Raw genomic sequence first — 19,076 nt, 5'->3', positions numbered from 1 at the left:
TCATCATTCCAAAATGCAGTAGACGCAATGAAACAGCTTTTGTTTTGGAATCCTCAAAGAAAATTCGTCGTTGTTGTCCTACGAACACTAACAGAACAAGACATGATTACAATTTTCCAAATTTGTGTGAGCGAAAAAATAATTAATGTCATTCTACTGATTTCTTCAACAGTTGATGAGGTCTCGAATGGATATATTCCCTTTGTTAAATTATACACATACTTTCCTTTCAGTGAAAAACATTGTCGATCAGTAGGTGAAGTAAAATTGTTAGACACTTGGAAACAGGGGAAATTTGAAAGGAACACTAATATATTTCCCAACAAAGTTAAAAATATGTACAAATGCCCTTTATATATGTTTAGTATTTACCATAGAATATCGCTTGTATATAGATTTATAAGTGAAACTATGAATTGTCCTATTCATAGAAGGTTGATAAGTTATAATGAATTAGGTTATCAGCTTTCAAATGGATCTTACGTTGGATTGAATAAGGATCTCTTCAATGGGATATATGATATCCACGGTGATAAAGCATCTTTAGTCATTTCTGAATACTTTGACTTTGATCATGTTTTCACACATTCATTCGGACGTCTTGGATGGGCAGTGCCTGCTCCCCATTTTTATCCCTCCTGGATGTATTCTTACTTTCCTTTTGATTATATGGTTTGGATGTTAACGATAGGTTTCCTTACTACGGTGTCAGTTGTCAAAGTCTTACTGAGCAGGAAAATATTCTTTTTGAAGAAGGATATTGGTTCAAATTTCCTTGACAGTTGGGCTATTCTTCTGGGGGTTTCTGTGTCTCATCCTACAAGAAGAATTCTGCGAACAGTTTTTATTCTGTGGGTTTCTGGTTCATTGATACTGAGTTCCGGTTACCAAGGGAAGTTATTTGATTTTCTTACCAATCGCAAGGCAATACCTCCCATCGACAACCTACAAGACCTTGTGGACTCTGGGATTGAGTTTGGAGGACATGATAATACGAAATGGTTTTTTGAGGATTTTTCTAATCCCATTTTCAAAATAATCTATGAGCAATGGGTATCTATAAATTCTATAGATAAAGCGTATAAAAGAATTGCTGAAGCTCAGGATTATGCACTATTCTGGTCTATTGAGGAAGGTGAGTCGAAACTCCAATATGATTCTTCGTTTTGGGATTCTGATGGAAACCCTTTGTTTCATTTAATGAAGGAACAGTTTGGAACCTATGGTGCATTCTTTAAGATGGCTCCGGCTTCACCCTTTGCCCCTACAATACAACGTATAATCGACTTATGCGTAAATAACGGATTAATTGATCGAGATTTTTCAGTAACTCGAAATGAAGTTAAATGCACAAAACCTTTGAAAGTAAGGGATGTTATCACAGCTTTCGGCTTATTTGCTGTAGGATTAATTGTTAGCTTCGTTTCGTTTGTTATTGAGATTGTAATACAGAAGATTAAGAGTAGAAGGTACCCAATAAACTTATGATGGGAGATTATTCCACTCTCAAATCTCTAAAGATACAATCCTGTGAAAAGACAAATATACACTTTAGGGCCACGATTTATCAGTAGTACAGCGTTTACCTCTGGTGCATGTGGTCCTTGGTTCGATCTCAGCTCGCGCCAAGTGAACTTCGTGGTGGAAAAACACCGTGTGCTTGGGTTTTCTCATGGTTCTCCCGTTTCTTCCCACTTTCTTCATTCTACCATTCCCTTCATTTCTTATCATCACTGTCTTCTTTAGTCTAGCCGGCATAACGTGGGACCTAAAAGTTAAAAATTTCATTTCATTTCAATATACACTTTACTGTGATATTTGAAGCCAGGTGTTTGGGGTTTCTGTTTTATTATTTTATTCTTATGGTGCAGTATTTGAAGTAGTGTTTTAAGATAAGTGGTTCAAAACAGGAGCGGATCCAGGACGAACTTCTGTGGGAGGCGGTAGGTTGTAATACTGCTACTTACAAGGGAACCTTCCGAAAATGATAGTTGCAGTGAAAGATGTGACCTATGCCAATTGAAAGAGCTGTAACAGAGATGAGCATTCCCAAAAAATTAGCTGCCCATAGCAACAGGTTTGAGAAATATAAGGGGTGGAAGTTCGGGAAACAGCAAGGTTGGACAAGGGGGAAAAGTGCAAATTCCGCAAAAAAAGGGGGTCACGGCAAAATACAGTGCTGACAAGTGATGTATAGAAAGAGACTTGCCACAATAGGGAACAAATGAAGGCCACCAGTGGGGTTAACAGTGTTGCCAACTGCAATGAAAAGTACATGTTTTGCAAAGAGCACTATATGAAGTGAGTGCAATATTCAGTGTCAACCTGTCATGTAGAACATAAGATATTGCGTGTATAATCAGTGGTAGAATCTTAGAAAAGAGAAGAGAAAAAACAGAAGTACGAAAAATACGGAAAAGACGAAGTTGGCCATAATGCGCCACATTTGATCACGAGCTGTGCATATTAGAATGCACAAAACAAGAAATCACCAACTATGGAGGAAACCGGCGTATCTAGAGTCGAAAAGAAAAACGAGTTCCAAAGTTGGCAACACTGGCCATGAACATGCAGGCAAGTCTAATATAGTTAGGCCACTCGCTTCACAAAAAGAAAATTCCGGCAACAGGCATCACTCGGAATGCATCAATGCTAGAGTGACTGAGGCAATGTCAAGTCGGGGAACATGAAATGGTTGGGTTGAGCCAACAACCGGTAATAGAAGTAGTGAACATTATGTCATGGTTGGATCGTATGAGGGAATATACAGGGTGTCCCACCAAACTTTGTGACCTGAAAGATTTGCGTCCAGTTGACAAACATGTGACGGATCCAGTTGTGCAGGAATGTACCAATGTCAGGAGGTGATAAAAGTCTGTGAGAAGCAAGTGCCCCCAGGATCCCCATCATAGGGCCCCAGGAGCCAACTTCAAACTTTCAAATGGCAACAGGGACCGAGCGGTACCTCTCTCGATAGATCATGGAATGTGCAACAACACCTATAGGAAACATTTACTATATGAAGCATGTTTTTCAAAATGGCCGCCACAAATATATGTTGTGTCTTAACATGGCATCGAACATTGTGATCTCAAATTGTTGCGAAGCGAAAAGAGATGTTGCAAATCCAATTGCACAGGAATGTACTCATGTCGAGGGCCAAGAAAACTTTGTAAGGAGCAAGTCCCCCAAGGCCCCATCATAAGGCTCGAGGAGTCAACTGCAACATTTCAAATGGTAACAGGGGGCGGATGATATTTCTCTGGAAAGATACAACACCGCCTATAAGAAACATTTGCAATATGAAGCACGGGTTTCAAAATGGCCGCCAAAAATGCACGTTGTTCTTGTTACCAAGCAGATATTTTTGGCGCCCATTTTGAAATCCCATGACATAATGTTCACTACTTCTATCACCGGTTGTTGGCTCAACCTAACAATTTCATGTTCCCCGACTTGACATTGCCTCAATCACTCTAGCATTGACGCATTCCGAGTGATGCCTGTTGCCGGAATTTTCTTTTTGTGAAGCGAGTGGCCTATCTATATTAGACTTGCCTGCATGTTCATGGCCAGTGTTGCCAACTTTGGAACTCGTTTTTCTTTTCGACTCTAGATACGTCGGTTTTCTCCGTAGTTGGTGATTTCTTGTTTTGTGCATTCTAATATGCACAGCTCGTGATCAAATGTGGCGCATTATGGCCAACTTCGTCTTTTCCGTATTTTTCGTACTTCTGTTTTTTCTCTTCTCTTTCAATTGTACCACTGATTATACACGCAATATCTTACGTTCTACATGACAGGTTGACACTGAATATTGCACTCACTTCATATAGTGCTCTTTGCAAAACATGTACTTTTCATTGCAGTTGGCAACACTGTTAACCCCACTGGTGGCCTTCATTTGTTCCCTATTGTGGCAAGTCTCTTTCTATACATCACTTGTCAGCATTGTATTTTGCCATGACCCCCCTTTTTTTTTTTTGCGGAATTTGCACTTTTCCCCCTTGTCCAACCTTGCTGTTTCCCGAACTTCCACCCCTTAAATTTCTCGAACCTATTGCTATGGGCAGCTAATTTTTTGGGAATGCTCATCTCTGTTACAGCTCTTTCAATTGGCATAGGTCACATCTTTCACTGCAACTATCATTTTCGGAAGGTTCCCTTGTTAGAGCTACATTTAAGAGCTCTCGGATGGGTTTTATTTATATATAAAATAAGGAAGTTTCCCCTTTTGGGGGCGATCGCCCCCTGGATCCGCCCCTGGTCCAAAATGATATTTTAAAGAGAGAGATTTCTATATACACTAATAATATAAAAAAGAATAAAATATAAGATAGACTTGTATTTTTACTAATAACGAAAGATAAGTTTGTTAATAGAAATCTCTTAAGAAAACTTTCCACTCGATCGAATAATGTAAGAAAATGTTGCTAATATAGAAAAAAATATGTAGGAAGAGCATGCACATAAACACAGAGAATTTTTTCTATATTCACATATAGGGTAGAATAATTTCGCAAATGTAGGAAAAACAAACATTAATAATGCAAAAGCAGTTTATAAATATTGTACAATTTCTGCTAGGTAGAGCTAGGGAAATAAAATCAAGAGTCCGGAATCGACTCTTACTACCGCTTTATTTCTAAAAGTCCTCCAAATAACAACAGTATTTACAGGAATACTGTAGTACAATTTTCTCTATGTAAGGTAGAAGTTAGATAGCCCAAAACTGTACGATCGTGCACAAGATATTTACAGAGCCCCGAAGCAGGCTAGCAGAGTGGCGTAGGAATCCCCAATGCTCCGCAGCAATCTATGAGGGGGATGAAAGCTCCGAAGCAAGCTAAGCAACTTGTAATGGAACATTACAATTTAATGTAATGATATTTTTGATGAGAGGGTCCCAGAAATTTTTGCACCGACTGTACTTCCTATTTAGCAAAAATTTCTTTCGATCCATATAAATTATTTATTTGTTCGTTATTTTATTCCAAATTAACATGGAAGACGGTAAAAAATTGTTTAGGAATCGTATTTTGGGGATTCATATCTTTATTTATCTATTAATTAATTATAAATCTTATATATGCATATTTTAAATGGACGATTACAAATCTCACGGTGTCAGTACTATTCGGAAATATAGTCCCACCATTGGATGGAAGTTTAGAATAATCAACCAATCTAAATTTTGGCACAATATTTTGGACTCTCCTCACCCCTTTTTGGTACCAATGTTCATCTAAAGATCCGGTTCAATCCAGATTTTACCATTTTTTATTCGTTTTAAATACTCCACCGCCAAATAAGTTTTACTTTGATTGGTGCAGTTACCCACGCCACAGATTAAGGCGCGATCATCCTCACTTTACCTCGTCGACCGAAGAAAGATAGCTGTGCGTTCGATCGGAGAGCAGATATGAAAGGAATTTAACAGTAAAACCGTGTGAGTTTGGTAAATAGCCGTTAGGCTATGTGATCTGTGGTAAATAGTATATCCAGGTAAATAATTACACTACCAGGAAGCGCAGGAGCTCAAATTTAGAAAATCTTAACAGCTAAAACAGTCTAAAATCATAGTGAAATATAGCTAGAACCACAGGACGCCATGTCAGAAGTAAATATTTAGTGTGGACAGGTTCGACAGTTAAGTGCGGTTAATTTGGTGTGATAAAATCTTCATTTGCTTTGACTCAGTAAATTCAATTCAGTGATTATCCTTTTCACCCCTCCCAATATCATTTACAGTCAAGACCTGTCCGTGTACTAATTTATTAATATAGATAGTGATTTTTTTTTCTAACCTACATGGCGGTATTTTGAGTTTTGTAATCTTGGTAACATTAGAATGATGGCTTAAGTTAACTCTCAGGGCTCCTGTTTTCATCCCGAATTGGGATAGCTTCCAGCAGGGATGGGTTGAAAGCATAGTTATCATAAGGTTCTTTCCCTTCAGGAAAGGGGCCTATATATTTTCCAATAAATAGTTTGGGTATTAACTGAACAGTTTGCATTAAGAATGTGATTTAGGGAATACAAGGGCCAATTGGCCCTGTTCCTTTCTTTCCTTTCCTTTCGTGAATCGATAGAGCCGAATTAAAATGGTAAAATCTGAAGGTTGTTTGGGTATATTAGTTAGTATAACATGTATTAATGTAGTGTGTAGTATAGATGTGACATGTAGATATTCGTAATGTAGTAAACATTTTCTTGTAGTAGTAATTGTGGTAGTGAGTGATTGGGAGTGTGAGATAATTAAATATGGACAGTGTAGTATTTACCATGCGATTTTCATATTCCGTCATTAAATGAACTTATAAACAATATTTGCAAGTGAACGTAATATAGTACAATAATCCTGAGTACAAGGTCACATTTCGTAGTTTACAGTTCGAACAAATCGTTACTAGCGCCCTTGTGTCGAAATTCCGTACTATCAGTAGTGCATATTTTACCATCAAACCCAGTTAGTGATTTAGATTTCTCAAAATTGACCTTTATTTTCGAATTAAAACCGAGTAAACATAATTTCCGGCCCATATGAACAGATAGTTGGATAATGTGATTTGACACTTTAATATTCTGAAAACTACAACATTCTGTGTAATCCAGTAATGAAAATATTTAAGTAAATAAACTATGCATAGATTCTTAACCGAAGTCAGCCAATGTGATGCTATTTCCGTTCTGAAATTAAGATATTGAATTCCAATTCTTTTCTTGTAGTTGCAGAATAATTTTCATTGTTGCTGTCAGAATGCTATCACATTCAGCAATATTATCGTACATATTTTATTTTTTGTGAATATTTATATATAGAGAATTATTTTAAAACAGCTGCGAAGTAAGATATAGGATGGTTTGTGTGGCAAAGAAGTCTTGGGTTCGAGTAATGTTTCTTGCGTGTTGGTCGGGACGCGATTTATAGATTTTTTAAGTATTATGATGAAATGTGTATATAGGCTGGGCATAGATAGAAGAAACAGGGTGTCTAAAAAGAATACTGCGTCGGCCGAAATTAATAAATATATGAATAAAATGATAATATAAGTGAAATATAAATGTGGTGTAGTATAAGTGAATAGATGATAGGACACCCGTATAGTGTATACATGGGCCCAGTGTATTTTAGCCATATGATGATATATATATATGAAACGTAAATGTGTGGTGAGAATCGTTTCGAGTTCTGACCTCCACGCCGAGACATCACTCGACAAGGTAGGCGAGTTATATATCAGAATGTATTATTACTTCGCAGTTGAGCCATAACAGTAGTATTTATTTATAACAATCTCGTCTGACAGCAGGGTAGGGATAGCATCATGTAATGGCTAACTAAATGTAATTGTTCATCGATTACGATACCAAATAGTTGGCGTTTTGGGCTGTTGTAAATTATGTTTACAGTCGGTTATGAAAGAGAATATCCTATGACTCTGAGATTTTTTTTCCTTTTCCACGTTACCTACTCGGGCTAGTTTACAATATTCATGGAGGCGACAGCTCTGACAGGGTTACAGAATTAAAACAATTAGTTATTGGAATTTATTATACCGTACCCGGGAATCGTCCCCTTCCCCCTTGAATATTTTCGTTTTCTTTTCTTAGTTTTCAAACTAGATAGTGATGGAAATTAATCGATGCCTCAGAATTTAGCGCATTCTGCGAAGGGGAGCTATCGGTGATGTTTGGTCATTGAAATCACCGATCCAAAATTCAGTTTATTTATTTTTTTTATTTTTGGCAAATCCATAATTAGGGTCTCTCTTATTTCATTGCCTTCGGTCTAATTTTCGTACTTTCCTCTAGATCCTTTCTCAGTTTTCTGAGAGGTCGAATAATTTTTTTTATTGTTTTAGAAATTTCAAAATTTAGGGCAATGACATCTTGCCCTCCCCCTTTCTCTCTTTCGCCTGTTGGTTTGGGCCGGATACGGTTACTAGATAATAATTTTACAAGCAATAACTTGTGAAGTTATTATTTACAAGACACAGACTTGCTTCTTGGCACCAGGTGTTTCCCCTTGAGTCTACGTATTTGAGTAGACCACCCTTTTGGAATATGTGAATATTTTTGGCTAAGAGTTGTTATATATTTAAATTCGATCACTCTTCTGTGTAGTGAGTAGTACTTTAATCTTTCTTCTTTCGTTGGCGCCGCTTTCTCTCTCTTGTCTCTTCCTTCTTACTTCGAGATTTTTTTTAATTTTCAACCTTCCCCCCGATTTTGAAAGTATGATATATCAATGAATTAATGTATAATTTTTTTTAACCGAAATGACCAGCTGAGACATCTCAAGACACGATTCGTTTGATGAAATAGTTAGGGACTGGGTTTACATCATATTTGACCCATCGACGGGGTGAGTAACAATTCGGTACACCGTAATTTCTACTTTCATTCCTTCACCATTGTCCGTCTGGGATTCTTTTTGATCCAGTGGTCACTTTCCATTTAGTTTATTTCCGTGAATGTTGTTGTAATATTGGGCCCAAAGTTAAGATAAAAATTGTTTGGTTTATATATATATTCATGTATTTAAGAATGTTGTGTTACGTGCCTGCCTCACAAGTTTTTTTTCTTTCCTTGATCTACTCTCCAATTGGATATGTGAAAATTTAAAATTACTAGACGCGCGGTATAAATGAAAATAATATTTTATGATGTAATGTCGGAAGTCATTTGTTTTCTTGTACAATGCTTGCAACCTTTTCTAAAACTATTGTTGGGGTTATTACTTAAAATGTGTGCGCGTGTATTAAATATATATATATAGAGAGAGAGACGTCGAAATGTAAATATGTATGAAATATAGAATATTAAAGTGAAATGTAAAATGTTAAATTTATAATATAGATATATGTAAGAGCACCGCATCTGCCCCATACGTTTATTGGTTGCCATGGGTTTTAAGTAACGTTTTCCGACGAATGGAATGATGGAGTCTAATTTCTTTTTTTTAAGGAATACCGCCGCGAACTTAAATAATTTCTTTTTGTTCTGCATAAATGGAATTAGTAATCAATAATGTAAACAGGTTCAATGGCATGCATTTCGAAATAACGGCAGGTCTAAACATAATCCAATCCCTCGACAAATAGTATCCTTTAGTGATCAACCAGGAATTTTTCTTTTTTTGAAAGTGTACCTAGAATCCCCCCTGTTTTCCAGTGTGTATCCTATGACTTAACCAGTGTTTTACCACGATATAAATCACCACAATCCTCCCAACTAGTGAAGATCTCCTCAAATATAAATACTCTGAATAAAAGTTATAAGTATTTCACGAATAAAGTGTTATGATGTGTCCTAGTGACGAATGACTAACTAGTAACCTGGAATGGACTGAACCGAGAGGAGAATTCTCCTCTGACCAAATGTTGGTGAAATCCCTAGATGGGTATAAACGTTGTAGTATGCGAGTACTGTCACAAACTGAAAATAGTTGATGAATGGTTTTATAAACCAATAGTCATATATATATATATAGATATATACACAAACTAAGTTGAATGGAGCGAAATGTTTTGGACACTACGAGTAGTGCGTGATTTGTAATCTGAACGCTCAGAATTATTAATATTTTGTTTCTCAATGTGAGGTAGAGACTCAAAAGTTCTAATACATCTAAAAGGTTTTTTTTCCTTTCCTCTTTGTCCAATTTTTTTTAGTGAAATAAGTGTCTTTTTTTCGTATGTTGCAAATCATAATTTGCTTTAGCATGCCTAAGATTTAATATACGTAATTATTTTTTTGTTTGTCAATATGATTGAATATATAAAAATTTACTAAAATATAACTCTATGTATTCTATTAATATATAACCAAGAACTTGTGCTTTTAAGATTTTCTTTGTAATTATTTTTTCCTTTTCACTATGAATGTAATAAACTATTTGTACCCTTGTAGCTAGTTGGTTTTCCTTTAAACATATACACTGTCCTGAGTGAGTGAGCGAGTGAATGCATGATAGATTTAATTTAAGTAACTTTAGTAATATCATTTGTCATATTAATATCTATAATATATGTGTCATGTTTTAATATATGTGTGTTAAGGTGAATAACCTAGGTCATGAAAGACTGCCACTAACAAATTTAAAGTCGGCTCTAGGAGTGGGACAAAATAACGGGATGAGCCTAAATACGACATTTTTCTTCCAGGAAGTTGAAACTCTTGTTGAGACGATACATAAATTTTATATTGAGTTCATATTTAATTTTTTTTCTTTCTTAACTAATTCATATGTGTGGTCGATCTCAGATCATGGAGTTCAGATATTGAATATTTATCAATTATGGTTTGAGATTAAATTACAGAGAATTAAATTTCACTTTTCTCATTTCCAGGTCTAGGTCTGGGCAACCCCACGAACGTGGTGCCTGGAGCTAGGTCTGTCTGGTATGAGGGAACATGTGTCTATTCCACATCACTTCAAAATTGATTCTCCACTAATAGTATTTGTAACGATTTACCGGATGATAACCATTCGAATTCATTACTATATCTCCTAAATCATCCAGTAATCCATTCTCCTTTAAAATCCTCAATCTTTCCTTTTCCCTCTCCTTTTTCCTTTTCTTTTCTTATTTCTTTCTACTTCTCTCCCCTCCTTTCCCTTCTCACTCTTTCTTTTCTTATTTCTAACGAAACTGAAAAACTAATTAGGTCGTGACTGGGAGTAGTCGCTATCGGCACGGTCAATAAAATTCGATTCGATAAGTTTCTTCGGAAGTCCGATTTGGGATAATTACCTCTAAAATGAATATGTACAGAGACTAAGAATAATAATATAATTTATTCAAAATTTACCTTACTAGAAAATATTTACAGTTTCAATTAGTAGTAGATATTTCATTATCACTCTTTGCTAAGTTCAGGCGACTCCTCCTTCAACCACGAGGTTAGTTATCACGCCTAATGTATGCGTTTTTTCAGAATTGGCGACCGTGACAGGATCTTAGAAATGAAAAATAGTTTATTTTCGGTATTATAACACGACTGATGATTTAAGACAGTCACTATGGAGACAATTGTCTTTCCTTGGTAACAGATTTAAAATTATTTATTGAGTATTTATTGAGATCGAGCACATATGGAATTGGCCACAAGAATGCAATTAATAGAAAAGTCATTGTGAAGCTAGACAATGATAGTCGTTCGGCTTTTCCGTTATTTTTGTTTCTCTCTGTAGAAAGGGGAAGAAATGGAAGGAACTACAAAATTTTCTAAATTAAATAAAAAAATGCTGGAAGCTGGTTCAAGGAGGGAAAAAATGGGAGCCCTCTAATTGATGAATAGTATCTGTAGAACAAGTCTACTTTGTTAGTTTGTAAGTATCATATTGCATGTGTATTTGTATTGTATATGTTGCATGTAAAAAAAACTATGGCAACCAATAAGAAAGTAATCGTCACGCAAGACGAGGTTGAAGTTTCGTGTACACAATGTACACTAACTGATAAGGAGAAAAAGGCTCGCGTCCCTCGTAGATTAGTGAGGTGTCATGGGTGCGGGCTAAAATGGATTCATTTTACATGTATTAAGTTAGATGATTCAGTTGAGAATGAAGAAAAGATCCGTACTGGGGAGATAATCAAATATTGTGACGAATGTGAAGGGAAACTCTGCCAGTCTCGGGAAATCATGAATCCAACTCATTCTAAAGAAATTGAGCACCCAGACTCAGATGGAGAACGTGGGTATAGTACTCCGAAAGACCGAGGCCAAATATCTCCATTAGAGATATCTGACCTCGATGATGATGAAAAGAATAGGGATCACAATAGTGATTCTCAAACTAATCTGAATTGCGATCAGACAGCCAACCCAAAGGAAATTGCATCATCGGGCGGGTCTGATATGTTTATCTTATTTCAGCAGTTCGCTGAGCAAATAAATAAAAATATGACACAAATGAATCAGAATCTAATACGAGAAATGAATGAAAAATTAGATAAGAATAGCCGGGAAATGAGACGCGAAATAAATGAGAAATTTGACACCTCGAACCGAGAAACCGAATCTCGATTCGAGGTACTAACTCCGAAAATAGACAACATATGTTCGGACTTTGCTTCCTCAATAACAACATTGAGAGAGCAAATGTCTACTGAAATTGACCTGGTTAGATGCGAGGCTCAACAAACAGTAGAGCAACTCCAACAGGAAACTGAGGGTAGATTTAATAAAGTAGATTCAGAGTTAGAGAAGGTAAATACCAAATTTCAAGAAGTAGATCAAAAACTAGAATTACAGCAGGCTGAAATCAATGATTTGAAGTCTACTTTGTCTCACTTATCATTGGAAACTAAAATGGAAGTGACAAATCAAAAAATTATGGCAATTCAGGATGAAATAGATAATATGCAAGAGAAAATAGGGAGGCCGAGTCGGGAGAAGTTAGATGTATCCTACCCTTTCTCCGGTAACGATTCTCCGAATACATTACCCGGGAGAAAAATCACATTTAGTACTGAGAATGAAAATCAGGTGTCAGCTGATGCATGGGGTACTGCAATGCACTATCCTCCGCATCAGTCAAGGTTAAAACCTTGGTCAGAAAGCCATAACATGCCTGCTCAGACAAGTGTTGTGACAACTACTGTTACTAGTGTTAATGCGCCCTCTTTGCTGGGAGGTATACCGTCATATAGTGTGTTGCCGGGAAGAGGGGAAGGGTGCCGTGCTGAGTCGTTGCTCGCGAACGCGGTTGGTCCGAAGATGGAACCCCACATAGTCGACTCGACTAACAGAGTCCCCTTTAGTTACAGAGGTACATATAGCACTGCTACAACGTCGTCAGTGGCGAATCCGGTGACTACTCCGTTTAGCCAAGATAATGCTTTCATGCCATTAAATTATTCTTTTACCGATAGTAGTATGAGTTCCAAAGTTTCATTAAGGGATATCGAACGTTTCCCTACCTTTGACGGAAATATCACTAATGGATTACCTCGTGTCTTCCTACGAAGACTACAGCAGTGTCTGGAAATGTATCGGTTAACGGACAGAGAACGCTTACAGATAGTAGAGAAGCGTCTAGTTGCAGCTTCAGGCGCATGGTTTGCATCCGTCAAATATAGAATCCATACATACAGCGACTTTCTGATCCTTTTTAAAGAGGAATATTGTAATGAACATATCGAAAGGCTTCAGAAACGTACCCTCCAATCCTTAAGGTACGACCGAGCTAAGTATGGGTCCCTTCTGGACTATGCCTGGAAAATCATTGAATTATACTACCAAATTGCAGAAAATCCGTCACAAGCTGAACTCGTGGATATCATCATAAATGCTCTTCCACCGGATGAGTCACGGGCTATAGCTTCCCACTTATGCCAAACTGTGCGAGAAGTGACTTCACGTTTAGCTGCTCTGTGTGGGAAAGAAACTGGCGGCCCACCAAGGAGGTATTTCGCCCGGCAAGCTAAAATCTTAAAACCTACTAAGAATAAGGCAACGGCCAGCTGCCAAACAGATTTTCTGAGTTACACCCAGGCTGGATCTCGTTATCCAAGTGGGTGTGGCTTGGAAAACAACCAAAATTATGGTCGGCGTCCGTACCGTAACCGGCCTATGTTTAATAATCGCCGAGGTTATCGCCCCTATGACCGTACTGCTGGAGAATCGAACCCTAATAGGGACGATAACCGGAGGAGCTTTAACGGGGCGTATTTGAGAAGAGAAAGTGGTAACGGCCAAGGCGGTAACAATAATAATAATAACAATAGTGGAAATAGACCTCAGAATCCGGCCCCGTCGCAAATACAGAATAATGGCGGAAATAGAATTCTAACAAATGAAGGGAGTGATAGTCGAGAAACTAGATCCTAATGTCATCAGATACGCCAGTCGGCGAGTGAAACCCTACGAGTTGTCTCTTTCGATCTCTCAGCTGGAACTTCTGTCCGTTCTATTCCTATGCAAACACCACTGGCCCCTTTGTCGTGAAAAAAAAGCGCAGTATTACATAACTTAATAGGTGAAAGTATCGGAACTCATAATTTTCAAAATCTCAAACTCTTCAATTGCACTGATGATAAGAAAAAGGAACTTTTGTCACAGTACCCAAAGTAAATATTAACACTGTTCTTATTTAAGTGAATGCTTGAGTGTATGAATGAGTAGTTAGTTCATTATTATTAATACATGTTAATCCTCTCCCACCAAAATTTTGTTATCCTAACAAAATTTTTTTAATGACCGGAGAATTGTAATGGAACATTACAATTTAATGTAATGATATTTTTGATGAGAGGGTCCCAGAAATTTTTGCACCGACTGTACTTCCTATTTAGCAAAAATTTCTTTCGATCCATATAAATTATTTATTTGTTCGTTATTTTATTCCAAATTAACATGGAAGACGGTAAAAAATTGTTTAGGAATCGTATTTTGGGGATTCATATCTTTATTTATCTATTAATTAATTATAAATCTTATATATGCATATTTTAAATGGACGATTACAAATCTCACGGTGTCAGTACTATTCGGAAATATAGTCCCACCATTGGATGGAAGTTTAGAATAATCAACCAATCTAAATTTTGGCACAATATTTTGGACTCTCCTCACCCCTCTTTTGGTACCAATGTTCATCTAAAGATCCGGTTCAATCCAGATTTTACCATTTTTTATTCGTTTTAAATACTCCACCGCCAAAAAAGTTTTACTTTGATTGGTGCAGTTACCCACGCCACAGATTAAGGCGCGATCATCCTCACTTTACCTCGTCGACCGAAGAAAGATAGCTGTGCGTTCGATCGGAGAGCAGATATGAAAGGAATTTAACAGTAAAACCGTGTGAGTTTGGTAAATAGTATATCCAGGTAAATAATTACACTACCAGGAAGCGCAGGAGCTCAAATTTAGAAAATCTTAACAGCTAAAACAGTCTAAAATCATAGTGAAATATAGCCAGAACCACAGGACGCCATGTCAGAAGTAAATATTTAGTGTGGACAGGTTCGACAGTTAAGTGCGGTTAATTTGGTGTGATAAAATCTTCATTTGCTTTGACTCAGTAAATTCAATTCAGTGATTATCCTTTTCACCCCTCCCAATATCATTTACAGTCAAGACCTGTCCGTGTACTAATTTATTAATATAGATAGTGATTTTTTTTCTAACCTACATGGCGGTATTTTGAGTTTTGTAATCTTGGTAACATTAGAATGATGGCTTAAGTTAACTCTCAGGGCTCCTGTTTTCATCCCGAATTGGGATAGCTTCCAGCAGGGATGGGTTGAAAGCATAGTTATCATAAGGTTCTTTCCTTCAGGAAAGGGGCCTATATATTTTCCAATAAATAGTTTGGGTATTAACTGAACAGTTTGCATTAAGAATGTGATTTAGGGAATACAAGGGCCAATTGGCCCTGTTCCTTTCTTTCCTTTCCTTTCGTGAATCGATAGAGCCGAATTAAAATGGTAAAATCTGAAGGTTGTTTGGGTATATTAGTTAGTATAACATGTATTAATGTAGTGTGTAGTATAGATGTGACATGTAGATATTTGTAATGTAGTAAACATTTTCTTGTAGTAGTAATTGTGGTAGTGAGTGATTGGGAGTGTGAGATAATTAAATATGGACAGTGTAGTATTTACCATGCGATTTTCATATTCCGTCATTAAATGAACTTATAAACAATATTTGCAAGTGAACGTAATATAGTACAATAATCCTGAGTACAAGGTCACATTTCGTAGTTTACAGTTCGAACAAATCGTTACTAGCGCCCTTGTGTCGAAATTCCGTACTATCAGTAGTGCATATTTTACCATCAAACCCAGTTAGTGATTTAGATTTCTCAAAATTGACCTTTATTTTCGAATTAAAACCGAGTAAACATAATTTCCGGCCCATATGAACAGATAGTTGGATAATGTGATTTGACACTTTAATATTCTGAAAACTACAACATTCTGTGTAATCCAGTAATGAAAATATTTAAGTAAATAAACTATGCATAGATTCTTAACCGAAGTCAGCCAATGTGATGCTATTTCCGTTCTGAAATTAAGATATTGAATTCCAATTCTTTTCTTGTAGTTGCAGAATAATTTTCATTGTTGCTGTCAGAATGCTATCACATTCAGCAATATTATCGTACATATTTTATTTTTTGTGAATATTTATATATAGAGAATTATTTTAAAACAGCTGCGAAGTAAGATATAGGATGGTTTGTGTGGCAAAGAAGTCTTGGGTTCGAGTAATGTTTCTTGCGTGTTGGTCGGGACGCGATTTATAGATTTTTTAAGTATTATGATGAAATGTGTATATAGGCTGGGCATAGATAGAAGAAACAGGGTGTCTAAAAAGAATACTGCGTCGGCCGAAATTAATAAATATATGAATAAAATGATAATATAAGTGAAATATAAATGTGGTGTAGTATAAGTGAATAGATGATAGGACACCCGTATAGTGTATACATGGGCCCAGTGTATTTTAGCCATATGATGATATATATATATGAAACGTAAATGTGTGGTGAGAATCGTTTCGAGTTCTAACCTCCACGCCGAGACATCACTCGACAAGGTAGGCGAGTTATATATCAGAATGTATTATTACTTCGCAGTTGAGCCATAACAGTAGTATTTATTTATAACAATCTCGTCTGACAGCAGGGTAGGGATAGCATCATGTAATGGCTAACTAAATGTAATTGTTCATCGATTACGATACCAAATAGTTGGCGTTTTGGGCTGTTGTAAATTATGTTTACAGTCGGTTATGAAAGAGAATATCCTATGACTCTGAGATTTTTTTCCTTTTCCACGTTACCTACTCGGGCTAGTTTACAATATTCATGGAGGCGACAGCTCTGACAGGGTTACAGAATTAAAACAATTAGTTATTGGAATTTATTATACCGTACCCGGGAATCGTCCCCTTCCCCTTTGAATATTTTCGTTTTCTTTTCTTAGTTTTCAAACTAGATAGTGATGGAAATTAATCGATGCCTCAGAATTTAGCGCATTCTGCGAAGGGGAGCTATCGGTGATATTTGGTCATTGAAATCACCGATCCAAAATTCAGTTTATTTATTTTTTTTATTTTTGGCAAATCCATAATTAGGGTCTCTCTTATTTCATTGCCTTCGGTCTAATTTTCGTACTTTCTTCTAGATCCTTTCTCAGTTTTCTGAGAGGTCGAATAATTTTTTTTATTGTTTTAGAAATTTCAAAATTTAGGGCAATGGCATCTTGCCCTCCCCCTTTCTCTCTTTCGCCTGTTGGTTTGGGCCGGATACGGTTACTAGATAATAATTTTACAAGCAATAACTTGTGAAGTTATTATTTACAAGACACAGACTTGCTTCTTGGCACCAGGTGTTTCCCCTTGAGTCTACGTATTTGAGTAGACCACCCTTTTGGAATATGTGAATATTTTTGGCTATGAGTTGTTATATATTTAAATTCGATCACTCTTCTGTGTAGTGAGTAGTACTTTAATCTTTCTTCTTTCGTTGGCGCCGCTTTCTCTCTCTTGTCTCTTCCTTCTTACTTCGAGATTTTTTTTTAATTTTCAACCTTCCCCCGATTTTGAAAGTATGATATATCAATGAATTAATGTATAATTTTTTTTTAACCGAAATGACCAGCTGAGACATCTCAAGACACGATTCGTTTGATGAAATAGTTAGGGACTGGGTTTACATCATATTTGACCCATCGACGGGGTGAGTAACGATTCGGTACACCGTAATTTCTACTTTCATTCCTTCACCATTGTCCGTCTGGGATTCTTTTTGATCCAGTGGTCACTTTCCATTTAGTTTATTTCCGTGAATGTTGTTGTAATATTGGGCCCAAAGTTAAGATAAAAATTGTTTGGTTTATATATATATTCATGTATTTAAGAATGTTCTGTGTTACGTGCCTGCCTCACAAGTTTTTTTTCTTTCCTTGATCTACTCTCCAATTGGATATGTGAAAATTTAAAATTACTAGACGCGCGGTATAAATGAAAATAATATTTTATGATGTAATGTCGGAAGTCATTTGTTTTCTTGTACAATGCTTGCAACCTTTTCTAAAACTATTGTTGGGGTTATTACTTAAAATGTGTGCGCGTGAATTAAATATATATATATAGAGAGAGAGACGTCGAAATGTAAATATGTATGAAATATAGAATATTAAAGTGAAATGTAAAATGTTAAATTTATAATATAGATATATGTAAGAGCACCGCATCTTCCCCATACGTTTATTGGTTGCCATGGGTTTTAAGTAACTTTTTCCGACGAATGGAATGATGGAGTCTAATTTCTTTTTTTTAAGGAATACCGCCGCGAACTTAAATAATTTCTTTTTGTTCTGCATAAATGTAATAGTAATCAATAATGTAAACAGGTTCAATGGCATGCATTTCGAAATAACGGCAGGTCTAAACATAATCCAATCCCTCGACAAATAGTATCCTTTAGTGATCAACCAGGAATTTTTCTTTTTTTTTGAAAGTGTACCTAGAATCCCCCCTGTTTTCCAGTGTGTATCCTATGACTTAACCAGTGTTTTACCACGATATAAATCATCACAATCCTCCCAACTAGTGAAGATCTCCTCAAATATAAATACTCTGAATAAAAGTTATAAGTATTTCACGAATAAAGTGTTATGATGTGTCCTAGTGACGAATGACTAACTAGTAACCTGGAATGGACTGAACCGAGAGGAGAATTCTCCTCTGACCAAACGTTGTTGGTGAAATCCCTAGATGGGTATAAACGTTGTAGTTTGCGAGTACTGTCACAAACTGAAAATAGTTGATGAATGGTTTTATAAACCAATAGTCATATATATATATATAGATATATACACAAACTAAGTTGAATGGAGCGAAATGTTTTGGACACTACGAGTAGTGCGTGATTTGTAATCTGAACGCTCAGAATTATTAATATTTTGTTTCTCAATGTGAGGTAGAGACTCAAAAGTTCTAATACATCTAAAAGGTTTTTTTCCTTTCCTCTTTGTCCAATTTTTTTAGTGAAATAAGTGTCTTCTTTGCGTATGTTGCAAATCATAATTTACTTTAGCATGCCTAAGATT

At 36.3% G+C, this 19,076-nt stretch overlaps 1 protein-coding gene across 1 annotated transcript; it reads left to right on the top strand.

Annotated features, from left to right (window-relative positions):
- Positions 1–411: 411 nt before the first annotated feature.
- Positions 412–1,488, top strand: LOC145662917 (uncharacterized). Its single transcript, XM_081728922.1, has one exon. It carries the CDS (start codon positions 412–414, stop codon positions 1,486–1,488), a length of 1,077 nt encoding a protein of 358 aa, XP_081585048.1.
- Positions 1,489–19,076: the final 17,588 nt, after the last annotated feature.

Source organism: Thermobia domestica, chromosome 10 (genome assembly GCF_964235325.1).
Source record: "Thermobia domestica chromosome 10, izTheDome1.hap1.1, whole genome shotgun sequence".
NCBI lineage: Eukaryota > Metazoa > Arthropoda > Insecta > Zygentoma > Lepismatidae > Thermobia > Thermobia domestica.
The sequence above is the reverse complement of the archived record's forward strand: the minus strand, read 5'-3'. Positions and strand labels throughout refer to the sequence as shown.